General features: G+C 36.4%; 1 protein-coding gene across 3 annotated transcripts in view; it reads left to right on the plus strand.

Annotated features, from left to right (window-relative positions):
* Positions 1-19,870, plus strand: part of RAB3GAP2 (RAB3 GTPase activating non-catalytic protein subunit 2) — a 43,222-nt gene that overhangs the window by 2,609 nt on the left and 20,743 nt on the right. Inside the window, exons 2-10 of one of the 3 annotated variants that reach the window (XM_085054764.1) lie at positions 7,685-7,749; positions 11,020-11,143; positions 12,736-12,817; positions 14,775-14,822; positions 14,938-15,013; positions 15,158-15,259; positions 16,300-16,399; positions 17,993-18,091; positions 18,914-19,062. In XM_085054764.1, the coding sequence (XP_084910890.1) occupies positions 7,685-7,749; positions 11,020-11,143; positions 12,736-12,817; positions 14,775-14,822; positions 14,938-15,013; positions 15,158-15,259; positions 16,300-16,399; positions 17,993-18,091; positions 18,914-19,062 (845 nt within the window). Of the gene's footprint in view, positions 1-7,684; positions 7,750-11,019; positions 11,144-12,735; positions 12,818-14,774; positions 14,823-14,937; positions 15,014-15,157; positions 15,303-16,299; positions 16,400-17,992; positions 18,092-18,913; positions 19,063-19,870 lie in introns of those variants that run through there. The other 2 variants (XM_085054765.1, XM_085054766.1) reach the window with 2 other exon arrangements.

Genomic DNA, 19,870 nt, shown 5'->3' on the forward strand with positions numbered 1-19,870 from the left:
TGTTCACATGTAAGAACTCGTCGTTGTAAATAAAGCTCAAGTGAGGAATTATGAGAACACACAACAAATTTCTGCTTCTCATGTTGTGCACTGAGGAAAGGAAAACCAAGCAAGTTTTTCTTGGTTTGATTTGTTTTTTTTAAAATGTGTATTGTACTTCTATGGCACAAAGAACCAAGGCAAATATTTTTAACTAAGCAAGATATAAATGAATGCTTTTTATCAGAGAATGCTTTGGTAAAAACTCTTCTGTTGACAAAATGTACTGTTTTAAAACAGTAGTTTAAAAAACTTGGATTTTAATCTGCTTTTATATTTTTACTCTGTAGGGAAGAAACTAAAGACTAGGGTTTTTTTACTAATAACTTTATCAAAGAAAATGTTGGTTTGCTATCAAATCAAATTTTAGTCCTAAACTTAAACTGTGTTTATTTGCATATAAACAATTATATAAATACCAGCAAATACATGTCAAAACTCTTAAATGTTTTTTTATTTTAACCTGAGGACCAGGAACTTTAATTTACTTGCTTTTTTTTAAAGCTATGCTTCATTTGTATGAAAACTCTAGCTAGTATTTAAAGGTTGTAGTTAAATGAAAAATGCTGGCTACCTTAGGGAAATAAACATATATTAAATATTTTCATTTAACAAAGCACATTTGAGTTAACAAATCATTTTAGTCATAACTTAATGTTTTAGGTGTTTGGTAGAATTTTCAAAAACTCCTGTCATGTTTTGGATAACAAATGGTTTTGAAAAGGTGCCTCTGGGTTCTTCAGTGGGTTTAGGGGTTTTAGTGGAGGCTGTAGGCCTTGTGTTTCTTTAGTTTCTTAGTTACAGAACAAATAAGTTTTTTATGCTGTTTTAATTTTGGCCATATTTTGATTCTAACAGAACTAACCAAAATACTTTCTGTGAGTGTATTTGCTGCAATAAAATGTAGGGTGATTAGTGTAAAAGCATTTTTGCAGTAACGTTTTGAATGAAGGGAATTTGCTTGCTTCTGAAATGCAAGCAGTGTGTATTTCTAAGTCACAATGTGATGCTGTGACTTTAAACCAATTTTAAAGTTAGATATCTTTAGTTTGAGTAAAAAACGTGTAACTTGTAACCTTATATTTAACATAGTATATTTCATTTATATGAAAGTTCACCTAGGTTGTCAATTTCAAATTCAACTTGTAAAGGCTTATCAAAGTGTTACATATATTAAAAATACAGGTGTAGGTAACTAAAAAAAAATCTGGATTTTTATTCCAAGAGGATGTGCTTTTTTTTTTTCAATTTCTTTGTACAAGTAAGCATTTAAACACATTCAACAGTAGAACAAGATAATGGAAAGCATCCTCTCAGCTACAACTTCACTTAATTTTTTTTCCTGTAGCCCAACAGGTTGTCTTGTTTGTGCAAAGGATACACATGTCTGGTAAATTCGGGAGAAAAAAAAGGTGTTTTCCTCCTTTGAACCTTGTGTGAAGTCAGTTCTGCAGATGCCTGTTTTCTGCTCAGTCAGTAAACACTGGGAGGAAGGGTTCATGTGCTTCGTGTTTGTGTTATGCAATCGTCTGTTAAAATTGCTAATAATGTCATGCTGAAATAATTTAAGAAATATTCATAGACTGCAAAATAGAGCCACTTTTTTATTGTCCGTATTAGAGTAACAGGTGTTGGGCTGGATCTTGCCTCACGTGCTTTACGTAAATAAACCTAGTATTACAGAGTAAGCTGGTTAAAGGTACTTCATATGGACTTGCTATATCTTTATTCTTTAGGAAAAAAATGGTTTGAGTGCTTTTTCATATTTTAATGAGCAGGACTAAAACAAGCATGAGAATTTAAGAGTCTCTGGAAAAATAATGCTGCTAATGAGGCACAAATCCTCTGTGGAGCCTGAGCCTAGTGGTGTCTAAGTGACTCTGAAAACTGCTGTATTAAATGTGCAAATACTGGGAATAGGAAGTGTTTGCATCACGTTTAATTTGACATCTTGCTGTGTTGAAGAGGTTTTGGGCTGCTGTTGGCTGGATCAGAAAACATGTGTAACAGTTAACTCTGATATACAGCTGTCTAAAATAAAGGCATGCATAGGAACGAAAAAATCCATCTTATTTGCAATATGTGATAAAGCTTTGCAGGCATGACAGAATTTTAGCATTCAGAAATTAATTAATGGATATTTATCTTAAAAGAGCAGGAAATAGAGCAGCAAAGACAGATAACATTTTCTGTAATCTTTATAAATTGAAGAATTTAACTGCAATTTATTTAGAGCCATGTATATTCTTGTGGTACACTCACAGATTGAGCTGTGTTTTAAAACATTTTATGGGCTTGATGACAGCAATTCAGTGACAGAGCCAGGTAGGACTGCTGCTAGATAAACTTTGGGGGTGTTAAGGTGAAACAAAAAAAATCAGTACTTTCTTGGTGTGCAGACGCTTTTAGTTCCAATGTTTTAGTTACATGATTTTAGTTAATGATATGTTACATTTATGTTTTAGTTAAATGATATGTACATTTATGATAGTGAGTTTGTTCTTTTTCAGGGGAAGAAAAAAATTGACCCCTTGACCTGAGGGTTTGCTCAAAGCTATGAGGTGTCACTTTGCTGCTTCTTTTTACTGTAGAAGTGATGTCTTAAGCCTGTGAGAGAAACTCCTTTCCAAAATCCTGCCTTGTTACATTGACAACAGCCTGAAAAGTGCTTTTCAGCCCAGTTCCTCTAAACAGCATCTTTGGAGTTGTACACTTTGCCTTATCTGGATCAGATGATTTAATTCAGAAATACAGAAGACCAGGCTTTTTATTTCAGAGTTGCCAACAAGGTTACAAAGAAAAAAATACATTACAGAATGAAATTCTAGATTGCATTTAGCATTAGGGTTGTTGTTAACTGTCTCTGTATCAATCTTATTGAATCAGTTATATTCCTATTGAATACTCTTCTGACAAGCTCTTTTTCATTGCCTCTTTAATCAGATCCTCCCTTTTCAGATTACATTATTTACGTTTAGTATTCCTTTCTTTCAATTTTCACATAAAATGTCATTAAAATACAGGCTCTGTCTGAATTGGGTTACAATTGTGGTAGTTAATACATCTCACATACAGGGAAGAGTAAATGACATGCTCTCAGTATACATGACAGAATGGTGTCAGAGTACTTCAAATTATCTTCTCACCTGAGTTTTTTGCTGCTTTCACACCTCCTTTACTGCATAGGCTTTATTCTTTCTTGCTCTAACTTTAAACATCACTTGCATCTGAAAAAAACTGCGGAATACCATGTTTTGTATGTGATCTGTTTCATGTGTTTCCTGTGGGCTTTGGTTTTTTCCCTCTGATATTTCAAATTTTGTTTTTGGGGTGAAGTTACAATTGTAAGCCATGGAACTTTGCAGTATTACTTCAAAAAAATCTATGTAGTTCCTGGATTATTTTTAATTTAGTCATTTTATTACTCTGTTGAAAGCAATTGTGACCTTCTTAAGGAAGAATTAGAAACGCTCAAGTGGTTATTTTTGTTATTAGAGAGCTAACTTAGTTTGAGTATTTTTGGGGGTTTTTTCCCCCACTTAAGGATGTCTGAAGGGAGAAGAAAGTACTAATGTGAAAGTAGTCTCAAGAGAGGTTTCTTAGTAATGTTGTCAAAATGACCTAATGTATTTGTCAGTCCTCACGTTGGAGGAGCTTTGGGAATAAATGGCCTATGATTCCTGAATAGCAAGAAGAGTCTAAGCTATTTCTAAAATTCCTTGGCCTGAAGACAAAAGAAACTGTTTCTATTTCTTCCATAATTATGCAATCCAGTGGTATCAGAATTGCAGTAAACATGCATAGAAAAAAGTCTGCAGCTGTCACACTAAAGTAATAATTTCTTGCACTGTTGCCTATTGATGTTTTATATTCTTAAAGCATGGATGGGAATTCATTGCATGTGTCCAAGCACATCCTTCAGTAGCCTGCTGCATAGACTTGCAACATAAATGTGAGGGCAGGAGGGAAAGGCTTCAGCTGCCTGCCCCATGTCATGGTGCTGCTCTGGTTGGTAGGACACTGGCAGTTCTCTGTGCTCAGATGTCTATTCTGTAATTTGGGAAGTGAGTAAAAACATCTTTCACATTGAATTTGACCTGTTAAATGCCAGTTAGACCTCAGTGGTGTAGATCTGTTGCGTTTGTTTCTCTCTCCTCTGTCTCATGTCTTTTAAACAAAACATGCTTATAGGTTTTGTTTAGAAATTGTTTAGAAATATAGAAATTGCTAATGTGGGTATTAAGTTTATGACAAATGTGCTTAAATAACTTTTCTTATGCATTAACACCCATGTTGCACATGTACAGCATTTAAACCAGCTCTGAAGTTTCAAATATGCTGATGATGGAGTTTCAGTGCTATTTGCTTCAATTTAAAGAATTAAGTGGCTCATGTAAATCCAGTAGGTCAACTTTGATTTTTGCAATCTCTGCAGTAAAGCAAAATCTGGAATATTGCTGCTGCTTTATCCAAGTAGGGAGAACTGTTTGTAAGACATCTACTACTAGTCAGAGTTGAATGGAAATAAAGATTTATGCAGGAAAGCTTGGTTTCTTTTTTTTTAATTTTTGTTTTTCGAAGGGGGACTGGAAAAAATGATCGTGTTGCAACTGTTTAGGGCTTGCTTAAGTATTGGTTACTAGATAATGTATTACATTCCACAGTTTCTAGTTCTGATCTGTAATGTTACTAAAGGAAATGGTGGCATATTTCTTAAAATCTTCATTGTAACAGAACTTGGACCCTGTGGACGTGGCCTCTCACTTGACAAGCCTTATCAAGTGCTGGTAGGTGGGAAATGCTGTGCACACTGATAGCCTCCATGGAATACTTTGTAGTTCGTTGGCACAGGTGGGTAACTGGTGCTTTGAGTTGCTTTATGACAGTGTCTCCTCTGTGCCTCCTCTGTCCATTGTTCCAGAGATTGTTGTCTCTTGTTTAATGCCTTGCTTCACTATTCATTGCATAGGTGAAATGTCTAAATAATAATAATAATAATAATAATAATACAAATAAGAAAATAATTTTAATTTCATTTCTTCTTAAAAAAAGAAACAATGTGTGGGAAAAAGGCAAGACGGATACAGGCCGTGAGAAATAGGTATGATGGCACATCCTGGGATGATCTATCCAATGTGGAGGAGGGATATGAAGGAGCAGGCTTGTAAACCCTTGCAAGCTGGAGAAGGTGCTGGCTTTACAGAGCAGGACACAGTCCCAAAAGATCTCTGCAGTTTCGTCAGTAGAATGGTGACTCACCATTACATCATTTTCCCATCTTTTTTCATTTATCTAGTATCATCCCAGGAAGATGACAACTACCATGAAATTGTAGCTATTCACAGAGGCAGCAAGAATCCTCACAGCTGCAGTTTTTTGTTGTGGGTGTTCAGTCTCAGAATTGAAATGGCTGAGGTTTCTTGGGAAGGTTGGTCTGCTCTGCTCTGTAGGGAAGGCATTGGCCCCAGCTGTGTTTCTTGGATATGGTTATATTTCTCTCTGGACCGTGACACAAGAACAGATTTTTTTCCTCCAGGAGTTTTATAGGAAGAATATTTTTTTTTTGTCTTTTGAGATAATAAAATGCAAACACAAGCAGAGTTTTATTAGCCATCTTAATCTAATCATTGAAGCTAGCTATTGCTTTCTTCTTGTGGTTACTATATTCAACAGTATTTGCTATAATTTTCCTTTATATGTTTGAACACTGGAAAGTTTTCAACCTCAAATACAAGATGAGGCGGTGACCCTTGGAAGCTTGTTGCTTATACAGTTATGTCTGAAATAACTGTGTAGTTACATCTGTGTTGATGATGATGATGCAGTAAAACTGGCTGACTTGCCCATTTTGTTGATGGCACAGACCTTTCAATTTTACAAAGGTAAAATAGAGTGGGCATTTTGTCTTCTGAAGTCTCCTAAAATACCTTCTCAATAGCATTGGTGGAAAGTTTATGGCTAAAGCTAAATTTTTTTTTCAAAGATTTTTGTCTTCATTGGCCATACAGAAGATTTAAAATCTGTCTAAACAGACAGATGACAGATTTCTGTTTCGTTGTTTTGTATGTTGTTCAGCCTTTCTTGCTTGGTAACAGAACTACAAGTTTTTAAACCAAATAAAATTATTCTTGAGACAAATCTTTTTGTCTGTACTCTTTGACCATCCAAAATGGCAGAATCTTGCTTGCTTAAAACTGAATTTAAACTCATTTGAGACACTATGTTTAAACTTCTTAGCATGAAGCTTGCCATGACAGCAGCAGTTAACAGGAAAACTTGAAAGAAATCCTTGGAAAACTCTTGAAGTCTTACTGATATAACTGCTTCAGATTTCACTCTAGTGCATGCTTGGATGGAAGTCAGTTCTTGGCTTTTCTACTGAACTGCAGTGATGCTTATTGATTTATTAAAGGTCCCAATGGTGGTAGTGTCTGAGAATTGTACACCTGCTACTACTAAATGCCTGTGGTTTAAATTTATATCAAGTTCTATATTTTAGGTGAAGAAATTTTACATTCACTCTTACAACTCAGAAGTAGGCCCGTCTCTATGAATCTCTGTTTTCTCAGGTGTTTGAGGTATTTTGTAAGCTTGTGGTTACTCTGAGGTTTCTGAATGACATAATTGAAACTGATCAGTGTCTCATTAATTTTCCTCTCTGTACTCTTGCAAAGATGTGAATAACTAAGGTCCTTGTGCTCGTTTTCTCCTCAGAGGCCAAAACTTCAGCTTTTGCTTTGCTGGTGCTTGTGGGATCTGCATTATTCTGGGCTCAGAGATTTTGTGGTCGCAGATGAATTTCCATGTACTGTCATTCCCTTTTGAAGTGAATTTCTATTGCTAGTGGCTGATCCTGTAATCGACTTAAACCAGATGATAATCCACATTATGGAAAGGAATATACTTTACTTGTGTGTGGAAATACTGTCTCTCATAAAATTGTGCATATGTGGTTCTTGTGGTATGTTACAAGTCATCTTAGTAAAGCATGTGGGGGCATATACAGAAAGTTCTGAGGGGTTGGAGGGAGCCTGCTGTCTCTTCTCCCTTTGTAGCTCCTTGAAATGTACAAGATGTGGCTTGGCTTGTCTTTGGAGTAGTAATAATTCCATAAATAAAGCCAAGGCTAAGATTTTGCGGTGAGGTTTTATATCTCTACCTGCTGGAGAATTTTTGTCAAGTGGACACGTAGGCTTTTCACTTTATGCCCTCTTACTATATAAAACTACAGTTGTATCTTAGCTCTCTTGAGTTTCTGTGAGAACCTGAGAAAAGACAAATTTGCTTGGATAATTTCTTCTAGTGGGAAAAGGTCCTGTTGAAGGATCAGTGGCTGTTGTCTCAGGCACTGTAAAATGAAACTTGTCCGGAGTTCTGGATGCAGGCTGTCAGAATTAATGTGATACAGGTGGGGTTATACCTGTTTCCAGTTTGTATGTAGGGTACATCTTCTGTTGTTACTCTCTTGTAGTGCCGGAAATGGAAGTAAATAAAATACAGATCAATAAGACACTTCAGGGTTCTTTCAGTAGAACTCCTTTAGTATTGGCCACTAAAAAGTTGTAATGAATTAGTGGGGAAAGGAAAATGATAATTTTGTTGCCTGTGCTGTATTCACGTGACAAGTTTTTTTCACTTAAAACAGGCAAATCAACGAGCTGGGAAGATGGTGGCTGGGGAGCCTGGGATGAAGCAGAATTACAAGAACCTGTAAGTTCATGTATATATATATATAATATATATATATTGCTAACTTCCCTATTATAGAAGAGTTTTCCACTAGTTTTTGTGTGTGGTGTTTTGGTTTTTTCCCCCCATAAACTGTCACCTGGGCAAGAAAGGTCTTGACCTGTCTTTTAAATGTGACTGCTTGTTTGTCCCTTGCTCCTGTAGTTTTTTCTAAATATAACTTGGATGTTACCTATTGTTGTAATTTCTCATACTCTTGTGTTTTGTAGTGTTTTTCTCAATGGAGTATACACACATCTTTCTGTACTGCTGCAGCTGGGGGCATCTTTTTTGTCCTATAGCTTGCCAGAAACAGTAGGACATGACAGTGAAGTTATAATTATCATGGTTATTAATATAAATCAGAAAATCCTAAATAGTGAATTACTGTCATAGACATTTTCCTAAGGATCACTAGCGCTTCTTTTATGTTGTGATGTGTGGATGATATTATAGAAGGGTTTAAACAGCCAATGTGGGATGGAACAGCACAGTTGCTCTTTAAAGGGGGTAAACATTCCTCTGCACAGCTCTTTCAATTAAGAGTAGCATGGCTGGTCTGTTAGTTGTTTGCAAGGCTGAGCCTTCTAGCTACCAGCTGACATGATGAGGTGTCAGTGAAGCTGCTTGTAGAAATCCTTTGCAACTGAATGAATCATCTCAACAGAATTACGTGATTAATTCCCTCTAAGAGCTCTGAGGAAGCCAGACCTCACCTTGGTAACAAACCCCTTATCTGCTGTCTTTTTCTCAGTGTGTAGGAAGGATTCCCAAGTTGTTGGGCAGTATCCTTTTGACTATTCAGTAGGGAAACAGATTTTTCAGCTGAGGTGACAGACAAATTGAAATGAGCATGGTGTCTCCCAGGGATGAATCACTGACACTGTCAGGAATGACAGGGGTATAAAAGCTTTTAAATAGGATGAGTATTTAGCTCCACTATAATTGCCATGAAATGAGTGTGTTTCTCAGGCCACATCTTTGTTGGATGTGCTGTAATGTTTATAACTTCATGGATGAGGGGCACAAATGCTTGGTTTTTCTATTTTTGCTGTAATTTGATAGAACCAGCAGGCATTTCTAAATTGAAATAGAATTGAATAGTTTAATTTTTCACTCTTGTCTTTAAGATGTCACACTCTTTTGTCAGGTGGTTCACACCCTTCTTGCATTCTCTGCATGTGTGTTTTCTTCTAAAGTTACCTGTGATTCCAGGCCAAACTTCAGAAGGGGTTTGCTGTCATACACAGCAAAGAGGTTGCTCTGTGTAGGAGCATATAAATGCAGGAGTCTGTGTGTCTGAACACACAGCAAAATGAGTGAGTGGGTCCAGCACAGAGTTGAGAATTATTAGTAAAATATAGCAATGAATTCCCTTGTTGAAGCTTTTAACTCTTGATTTGCATTACAGTTGGTGAGAAATTCGTTGTTTCTTGGAATTACTTCTGCCTTGGACAAGTATCTATTTCATGGAACATAGCAATTTCTCAGAAGGCATTGAAAATGAAAAAAAAATTCTGGATTTTTTATAAGGTGTCCTTTTATGGATCTGATTAATTATTTTGTAGGAATGATGATGTTGATCTCTTTTCTTAAAGGCAGATTTTAGTCATTCATTCTTTTACCTTTAAGTAGTTTGTTTTGACAAGTTCAGTGCTTTTCCTGTTTTAACCCTTAGCTTATTTTTGTGGCTAATATGATGGCCATGTTTTATGTCTTTGTATTTCTTTGTTCATGCTTACAGATAATTTTAAATCTTCTGTCTGAAATAATGTTGTAATTCCTTTTAATCTTTAGACAAGCCTATAATTTCTGTTTCTTTTTTCACAGTCTGAAAACCATGACATTAAAAATTAGTCCAAGGCTTTTCTTTGGCTTTTGCTTATGTTTTTTGCGCATGATACATTTATCTCTGTCATGAGGAATTCAAATTCTCATGAGTATCTCAGAGAACTTCATTGCCTTTTTGTAAAGTCTTGAAAAATGCCAGTAAATAGGGAAAAATTGTTGCTATAGAACTTGGCATCCATCAACAGACAAAAATCACATGAAACTAGGTTCTCTTACACAAATTAAGAGATAGCGTGGACAACAATAGTTAACAGAATGTTTGTAGTGTGTTAGTGTAGACTTTATTGTGGATATACATGGTATTTCTATGTGCACAGTGTCCATTTTTATGGTACATCCTTATGAAAGGAAGTAATACAATGAATAGCTGATTAAGAGCATGATATGCAATTTTTTCCTACAGTTTGGTGCTTTTTTTTCTGCTGGGAGTAAAAGCAGCTTTACTGAAACAGAATAAATAGAATGAATCAGAAAATGATCACACTGAAGGTGTTGGGGTTTTTATTTGTGCATAGCTGCTTTGAGATATTAGAGGATGGAGTAATATTTTGAGAGCTAAGAGGAGGTAGGGTTGGATATGGAAGTGGAAATGGAGTCTGTGAACAAGGGAAAGTGTGTTGCTGTGATTAGGTAAGAGGATGGATCTAACTAACCAGGAATATCAACTCTTGAGATTTTGCAGCAGTTTACTGAAAGGCTTTTACTTCCTGTATCTGAACTGTGGTTAGCAGGAGCTACTTTCTTTGTGCCACAATGAAATATTTGGCTTGTTGCTCCAAGGAAAAAAGATGTAATTATTTTGCTTTTATACACGAGGATGGTATCGAAGGTTTTCCTTACCCCTCATATTACTCTTAAAACTTGGCGTCGTTTAGTTTGGAATTGTTTCATTGTGAAGTTACTTTGTGGAAAGGCACCTGATACCTGTTGCCTGTTCCCTTGTGAATACCAGCTTAGTTACCTTCTAAGTATTTAAGTAAGTAATTAACTAGGTAAGTGCATGTATTTACTTAATGCTGGTCAATGTATGAGCTTGGATAACTTGTTGATTTTGAGTATGGATTGTAATGAGAATGACTAAAGAGATTCTCTCCACTCTGTAATCAATGATTTTAAAACTTTAAATCTCATTCTCTTAGCGTCTATTTCAAAGGAGATGATTTTGAGTAGAGCTAGTGATGAGTACTTCTTTGTTTTCTGTTTTGTACTCACACAGAATTAGTGCAAGGCTGATGCATTTCTCAGGGCTTTTCATGCAAGTTGGAGCTGAAGTGATGTGGTCAGTAATAAAGAGTCCATTCAGCACTGCTATGGATGGCAAGCCAGATTGTTCTCATGAGTCTTGCAAGTTCTGCTGTGTTTAAAAATTGTTGCATACATTGACTAAAGCTTTACCTGTAGGAAGAAGAGGAATCTAATTCCAAGAACCAGAGAAATTACTGGCTTCAGGACTGTGTGTTGTCCTTGTCACCAACCAATGACCTGATGGTAATAGCTAATGAACAGAAAGCTGTCTTCTTAGTGCGTAAGTATTCATTCCACTGAGTGTTTATACCAGGACACTTCATAGTAACCAGAATGAGATTTGTTTGCTTCACTCCATTGTGTTATCCCCCAAGTCATACCTTCAAGAATTCTGGTGTGTTTTATAGTACACATCATACATTTTCTAGGTGCTGCTTGTCAAGTAATTTGCTTTGTCTTTACTTCTCAGCTGTGTTTTGGCCTGTGAAAACTATTTTGTCACATATGACTCATATGTGTTATAACTACCCAGCTGTTTTAAAATGCTCAGAGATATTGGCATTAATTTTTCTCAGTAAGAAAACAAAAAACTTTTGTATTGGTTTTAGCAATTAAGAAATGCTTGACCTTATTTTTATTTTCCCTTAAAAATTACCTGAGGCAGTGTCACTTGGAGGAGGGAGTATTAACATGAATTATTTTTGAGATTCCCACCTTTGATAAAAAATTCTCAAACAATGGGTGAATTCCATCTTGAACAATGGGTGGCTTTATATTTTACTCTACAGTAGGGCTCTGGTAGCTTTTAAAGGTATCCCTAATTAATATATTAACACTGATCAGCCAGTGCTGTTTACATATCTGGTATTATTTGGGGTTCTGGTCTGTTGATGGCTGCAGTGGGTGGCTTGTGAGCATGCTGAACGGGAATATCCCGATATGGGGAATGACATTTTAAATGACTTCCCGATATGGAGAATGACATGGGACTGTGACATTTTAAAACAAAAAAATCAGAGTGTTGAAACTCAGAGTTGTGTAATTGGGCAGATTGCATTGAGTTGTCATACTGCTTTGTCATTCCCTGCAAAGCTGTGTGATCCAAACCTGCACCAGACTAGTTGCTAATTTGTCATCAAAAATGAAAAGATAGCAGTACTCCTCATAAGGTTCTTCCTGGATCACATATATAGAAGTGATTTAAATCACTCACTGGAGGGCTGCTTCTGATGAATTGCACAATGGCAACTGTCTCACACTGGGCAGAAATGTCCCTGTGCCTCAGGTTTTAGGTGTCAGACAAATGGCACACAACACTAACTTGGTTTTAGTAATCCATTAACACCTGGGAGACAGACAATCAATTATCAGCTGTAGCAGCACCCTGTGGATGACAAAGTGTAGTGTCTTCTAACCTTGAATTATGATGCAATGATTAAAGATTGTCAGATTTAATCTGGGGTACTTATGTTCTTCTTGGCAGTTAAAATTAAAACTTTCTATTTGTTTTAGCTCATGTTCAGTAATGTTCCTGGAAGTTTGTCCTTCCTTAGTGCTGCTTTCTTAAGGATCCCTGTTTCATGAGTTGAACCTTTTAAAATATGATGGATTAGGTATAAATATTTTTAAACGAAACCAGGCATTTCAGAATTTTAGTAGTGTGTTGTTCCATGTAAATTTCTAAGAAAATGTATGAATTCTTTGAGAAAATCACTAAGAATATATTTTTATTTTTGTGGTCTTCAAGGTTTGCAATTGGCACTTAATCTAAGTGTGGTAGGATGTATCGTACCGAAGAGGATTAGGAATAGAACTACATCTGTGAGATGCAAAACATTGCAGTTTTATAGATGTTTTTATTCTTTATGGCAGCTAAATGGAAGCACAGTGACAAGGGAAAGGAGGAAATGCAATATGCTGTTGGCTGGAGTGGCTCTCTGAATGTTGAAGAAGGGTAGGTGTTGAAATGCAGCTGTGATTAAAATGTTATTTTCGTGTTCAGCAATGAGTAACACATCCTTTTTTCTTGTACTCTTTTTCCTTTCATCTGAGTGCATTCCTGGTCTTAGGTGTATTAGTGTTGGAAACAAATAGAGTTACATGGGTGATGTGGAACAGTATCTGCAAAGCTCACTCCTATGCATTGTGTGGTATCACAGAACAAGTTCATACAAATGAAAATTAGGGTTCTCTGCAAATCAGTGTATTTGTGTGTAATTTAGACATCTTAAGAGATCTGGGTCATCCTGCTTTTTATAAGTTCTTGTTCTAGAAGGGGAAAAAAAAGTACTCTTTTGAAAAATCCACTTTTATAGTAGCGGTGAAATTTTTTTAGGGGATGTTGCAACTGGAAATGTATGGAGTTATTTTAGAAATACTTCTCTTCATTTTCAAGACCTCAAACAAGTATAAAGTTATCTCTCTGATCAAAATATGGTTTTGGGCTCTAAGCCACTTAGGGACCTTGAAAATTTGCTTTGGTCATACATTTGGTATTTATACAATATTTTTCCTCAATATGTCTTCAAATAACCAGACAGATGCTTTTTTGAATCTCCCATACGGAATAAGATTTTGCACTTCGCTGTTACATTTGCAGCCTTGAGTTGCTGTGTGCCTTTGAACATACTCCCTATTGCCTTCAACCCTTCTGTTTGCTGCAGGAGGTGTTGACTTCATAAGCTTCTCTCCAATCTGTGAAAATCATAATCCTTTTATAAAACTGCTGTTGCCATGTGTTTGAAATTACCCTGACATCTTTTGTTAAAGAAAAAAAGGAAAATAAATTCTGTTTGAGGGTTTGTTTCTTACTACTGTTACAGCCCTGAAAGACTCTCTCCTATGAAACAGGTAGCTCTCTTTAGAGAGGTGCACTTACATACAATATATTTTAATTTATTCTGATTTATTATTCTCTGGAGGTGTAAATATGTTAATTACTGTCGGATTGTGAAATTATTGGGCTTTTTTTGATTGGTTTTTGGTTTTTTTTTTTCTTTCCCCAAAGTTGCCTTCAACTGAGAATGTTCTGCAGTGGTTAAGCTTTGCTATTGGAAGATGAGACTTCACTGAGATATTTAATGTTGCTTTAAGAATGTAATGAAATTGCAACTTATCTCAACCTTCCATTTAGAAAGCTTCCTGTCTCTAATTGTCTAGCCTGCTTATTTAGTCATTCCTTGGGGAATGGAGGTGACCTGAAATGTGAATAATAAACAGTACTGCAGGCATTTATGCTTCAAATGCTGTTTAGGATGTCATCTTGAATTTATATGCTGTCACAAAACCTTTGTACTGCTTCTGTTTCCGCAGACAGTGTAAAACTTTGTATCATGGTAACAGTTAAATAATTTCTGATTTGAGATATTGAGCCTGCTGATCTGCTTGCCTTCTGCATGCTTTGCCTGTCATTGAGCATGCTCAGTTATTGTTTTAACTGGGAAGACCATATTCAAATGCTCTCAAATTATAAGACATTGAAAGGCAGTGGATATAAAATCTACCTAAATGCATATTTCAAAAATATATTTGAAAAGTATGGTTCAGTTGGCTCTTTTTAAAAAAAAAAAAAAAGGTTGTTCATGGCATATCATTATGCCATAGATCAGAAAAAGTAATTTACCTTTAGGTACATGAAATTTTACTCGAACCTGCTGAACAGTACTGACAGAATAATCAGTCTATGATTTATGAAAGACAGCATTAACAAAGTACAAAAAGCACACATGCAGTCCTGTAACTCAAAATGTCTTTAAAATGGACTCTTTTTGATTCTTACTATGAATTTGATATATGGTGTGCTGCATTAATAAAATATTAAAACTTTCAAAATGCTGACATGGCAAGATCTCTTGTGTAGAGTAAAATTTCACAGCTGGAGAAAACCACTAATTTTCTGTTTCTGTTTCTAGTGAATGTGTGAGTAGTGTATTGTGTATTCCACTGGCAAGTCAGAAGAGGTAAGAATTGATATTCTTATGCATCTTCATTACTAGTCTCCTTATGAGACACTTTTCTATGTCTCTAGCTTAGAAGAGGATTTGTTTTTAACTTCAGTCTGTCTTTGTGAAACAGGAGCTCCACAGGCCGCCCTGACTGGACCTGCATCGTGGTTGGCTTCACCTCTGGCTACGTTAGGTTTTACACTGAGGTGAGTTTCTCATCAGGGCAGGACAGGGCAGTTCTTGTCATAAACACCTGTGTGTTTTAAACTTTGATCTCTGCAGATTGTGCTTTTTGCCTTCCCTAAGAAAAAGGGCAGAAATGTTCATGCTTCTTACCCTTTCTCTTCTAGAGTGGAGTATTGCTTCTTGCACAGCTTTTGAATGAAGATCCTGTGCTACAGCTAAAGTGCAGAACCTATGAAATTCCCAGGCATCCTGGTGTCACAGAACAGGTTTTGTCTGATTATTTCAAAAGCGAAGTGGCAGTGTTATGGGGTATGGAAGGGAGTCTTCTCTGTGAATCCTCTGTGTCCTTTACCATTTTTTGATGGGATGGACAATTCCTTAGAACAAGAGACTCTTGATTTCTTGTTCTAGATGTATTCATGCCTGTAGTTTGAGGATTCAGAATGTCTTTCTGATTTTTTGAGTATTAATTCTATAGATTTGTTCTATTTTTCTCTGTGATAATTTTGCAAAGGAATACTTCATTCATTTTCTGTTTATTCATTTATGGGCAAAAAATATGATAATGCATTGGTGAAGGGAAAAAATGTAACAGGTGCCAAGAGCTATTTGTACTCATTCATAAGAACTTAATTATTTCACAGAGAAGATGGCTGGAAATTAAAAGAATATTTATCGGGCTAGGAACCTGCATGTCATTATGAGTATTTCCTGCAGAGAAGGCTCTGCAGAACTCAAGCTGTTTAGTTAAGAAGGCAGCTTTCCTTGCTCTTGGCTGAGTTGGTGAGCTTTATGCGGAAAACTAATGAAGTTATGGAAATTTCCGTTTGCTTTGTACAAATACTTGTGTGATTTAGCATGACATTTTTGGGATCAGTTTTGAAATACAGAAGCATTAAGGAATTTGAGTCTTTCATTTGTATCACCAGATTAGCATTTACGTGCCCAAGTGGTAATTCAGGCAGGCACTAATCCAGTTTCAGAATTTGGCTTCCTAAAACTATGATATTTGCATTCTAGATAAACTTGTTCTTCTGTGGCCTTCACAAGCTGCTGTAACTTACGTGTTGTCTTCCTAAGCCTTAAAATATATTAAGCAAAGAAGTTATTAAAAGATGATAAAATATAAAATTATATGCCTAAAATAATTTTAGGGACAGTTTAATACTGAATTTCTGTAGTTTTGCCTTAGTCGGTTGCCTGTGGCTTGTTACGTATCTGGATGTAATCCTCATCTTTGTGTAGTTAACAGCATAAAAAGCTAGAAAAGAAACATTGTAACAGTGTCTTCTCATTGTTTTCACAGAATGAAGAACTAAGTATCTTGTACCCAGCAGCAATTGTGACAATTGATGGCTTCAGTCTCTTCCAGTCCCTTCGTGCATGTCGCAATCAGGTAGCAAGAGGTACGTGTAAGAGGAAATGTTTATTTTTCCATCTGTTAATAGTTCTTTATTTTTTATGAGATTTGCTTAGATCAAATATCAAATCAAGGTGGAATTTAGATCTTCCTTGCTTGTTCATCAATATATTGACATCTACTGCATTCAGGGACATTTCTTCCTTTACAGAAAATGTCCTCAAAACTCAAGTTGTCCAAGTGTTATTGACTGTCTTCTGCATGCTCACTATAATACTGCACACTGGTTTTGGCTGGGATAGAGTTAATTTTTTTCCTAGTAGCTGGTACGGGGCTGTGTTTTGGATTTGTGATGAAAACAGCACTGATAGCATGCTGATGTTTTAGCTGCTGTGGAACGGTGCTTACACAGTGTCAAGGTTTTTGTTTCTCACACTGCCCTGATAGTGAGTAGGCTGAGGGTTCACCAGAAATTGGGTGAGACACAGCTGACCCCAACCCAAAGAGATATCCTGTGCCATATTATTATATTCCTAGAAATAAAAGCTGGCAGGAAAAAAGGAGGAATGGGAAATCTTCAGAGTTAAGGCATTTGACTTCCCAAGTAACTTACATGTGATGAACCCCTGCATTCCTGGAAGTAGCTAAATATCTGTCTGCTGACATGAAGCAGTGAAGAAAATTCATTATTTTGCTTTGTTTGCATGCTGTCTTTATCTCAACCCACAAGTGTTGTCACTTTCACTCTTCTGACTCTCTTCCCCATCCTCCTAGGAGTAAGTGAATGAGCTGCTGTGTGGTGGTCAGCTTCCCACTGGCATTAAGCCACAGCACACTGCTAAGATGCTTCCTAGCACGTCGCTGTTAGTGGAATGCTCTTCTTCCCAATAAAGACTTTATGGGAAGTGATAATGCAGTGATGATGTCAGTGATGGTCACTGCTCTCTAATGTCTAAGAGCTTTTGATACCTGGTTTGACTGTGCAGGCTTTCATCCTGTTCCTTTAGTACAGTGCCTGCTTGTACTCTGATTTGGAAACAAGCTCAGCTTCCAGGAGGGAGAGGGGAATTATGTGACAGTACTGTGTGATAGATGGCACAAGTATGGTGTTGAGAAGGACTTAAATCTTGTTGCAATATCTGCAGCTAGGGTGCTGTATCTTCATTCTTGGTCATCTATGTTGGGGGTAAAAGATATTTTGAAAGTTTCACTGGTTTGGTTTTTATTCCTCTTAACCTTCCACTCTTACATATCTAGTGAGTGTGCTGACTTTGCAAGTACTTGAGTGGAGAAGTTTTGACTTAAACATGGCCAAACCACAGAAATAAATTGTAGCAGCTTTTAAAAATTGTATGGAATATTATACCATAAATAGCTAGTGAATAAACTCTCTGCAAGTACAAAATATAGCTATGATGGAATATTATATGCATTTCTATTCAGTTAATTTTTAAAATGTTTTAATCTCATGAAGGTAAATATTTCAAAAGGCCATTTTAACAGGTGTTTAAATGCATGTTGATTTAAAACTGGGTTATTTTGTGGCTCAGATTGCATCAGGGTTTTTTCCCTTTTGTTATTCCATTCCTTTGTCTTTGACTCAGTAGAAATTTTTTTATGCTTTATCAACTTTTGTCAGCTGCAGCATCTGGCAATGAGAATGTTCAGCCACCACCATTGGCATATAAGAAATGGGGTTTGCAGGATGTGGATACAATTGTTGACCATGCTAGTATTGGTAAGCATTTCTGTTTAGTTTCAACTATTTAAATAAATGAAATTAATGTTTTCATGCTGTTGAATTTGGGTTGAGAGCCCTTAGTGATACTGGTTGGATAGAAATAAATAGTGCGAGAAGGCTGTCATAGCGAATGATCTCATTAACCATTACCAAAAATATATTTTACTTTCTTTTCTAGTCTGATTGAGTCTTCTCTCTTACAGCTGTAACTGTCTTGTGCTTTGTTATTTGGTAAGAAACAGCTGAGGGAGACCAGATCAGATGCAGTTATTCCCATTTCTGTCAGGTGAAGGAACTGTCTGGCAGGCAGGTTAAGACTGGTGTGGGTCTTTCCTGAGTCTGGCAGATAAGGAAAATTAAATTTGAGATTGCTCCTTTATAAATGAGAAAAATTGACCTTTAGGCTCTCAAAGACTTTTACCCTTCAGGAGTTTGCAGAAGCCTTGGTTCTTGTCAGAGAGGCATATCTGAGGGACAGTAAGCTTAGTTTTTCTTCCACCCTTTCTACAAAAGCAGATAAGAGGTCAGAAGGCTTCTATCAAGGCAGGTGAATTGACTTTGGTATATATATTTTTGCTGCTGAACTCTGCTGAATTTTTTTTCTTCTGAACAAGCCAGATGTACTTTATAATTAACCCAAGTCCATTAGGTTATTTCTGCCACATTGTTTGGAATTTCTTTGGTTAAAGCTGTTCCTCTTCCCTTTCCCCTTGAATGTTGGCTGGTCAGTCAAGAAGGCAGGAATATATTTATGCTTTTAGAGCAATTGCATGCCTTTGTTCTGAATGTGTAAGACATTCACTTTAATGTTTTTGTTAGGCATCATGACACTGTGTCCTTTTGATCAAATGAAGACTGCCTCCAATATAGGAGGATATAATGCAGCTATAAAAAACAGTCCACCTGCCATGTCCCAGTATGTTACTGTTGGAGCCAATCCTTTCACTGGGTTCTTTTTTGCCCTGGAGGTATGTACTACAAAGCTGACTTACTGAAACTTTGAATAATTAATCCTTTTTTCCTGTATGAGTATTGCTGAAGTATTGTTACGTTCATTTTATGCTGACATTTCCCCTTCTTGATCTTTTGAAACTGCAGTGATTTGGAGTGGATGTGATAGTAACGTATAGCCTGGGTTCCTGCTAATGAGAAATTTTATTTTCTATCTTAAATTGAATGTGATAGGTAATTTGTTTTTTAATTTGTTAATTTATTGCCAACTAAGTAACTGAAGCGTTTTTGAAAAATTAGGTTTGTATTGTCCAAATCTGCATCTTACGGATTTTTGGAGGTCTTTGGCCTTTGATTGTGTAAACACATGACCTGAGTACGTTGTAGTGATTTCTTGTAGGATAAAACTGCAATTTAGGCTTAATTTGTAGCATATTTACATCATCTTCTGTTGTTTTGGAGGAAAAGGATGTCAGTGTAGTTGTGTGTCTTGTACATTCAGACCCTATGTGTGTACTGTCCTTACCAGGAACAAAAGTTAACTGAAAATGCTGGAATTGGAATTTTGGTTTCTGTACTTGCTTTTCCAATATGTTTATGGACAAACTGCTTACATTGACATTTGCAAGGATGCCAAACCCATACACCAGTTAACTCTCTGTAATAGGTCATATACAGGGTTTTTTTAACTTCTGTTGCAGACAAACATACTGAGCTACCAGTGACTTGCAGGAGGATTTTGAAATGGTAAAGAGATGTCAGAATGGCTTTTCTGGGGGCAATGAATTAAAATTTTGCAGTCTTAAAGCTATGCTTTCTGAGCTG

Source organism: Lichenostomus cassidix, chromosome 3, assembly GCF_008360975.1.
Source record: "Lichenostomus cassidix isolate B80296 chromosome 3, HeHo_3.0, whole genome shotgun sequence".
NCBI classification, from domain to species: domain Eukaryota; kingdom Metazoa; phylum Chordata; class Aves; order Passeriformes; family Meliphagidae; genus Lichenostomus; species Lichenostomus cassidix.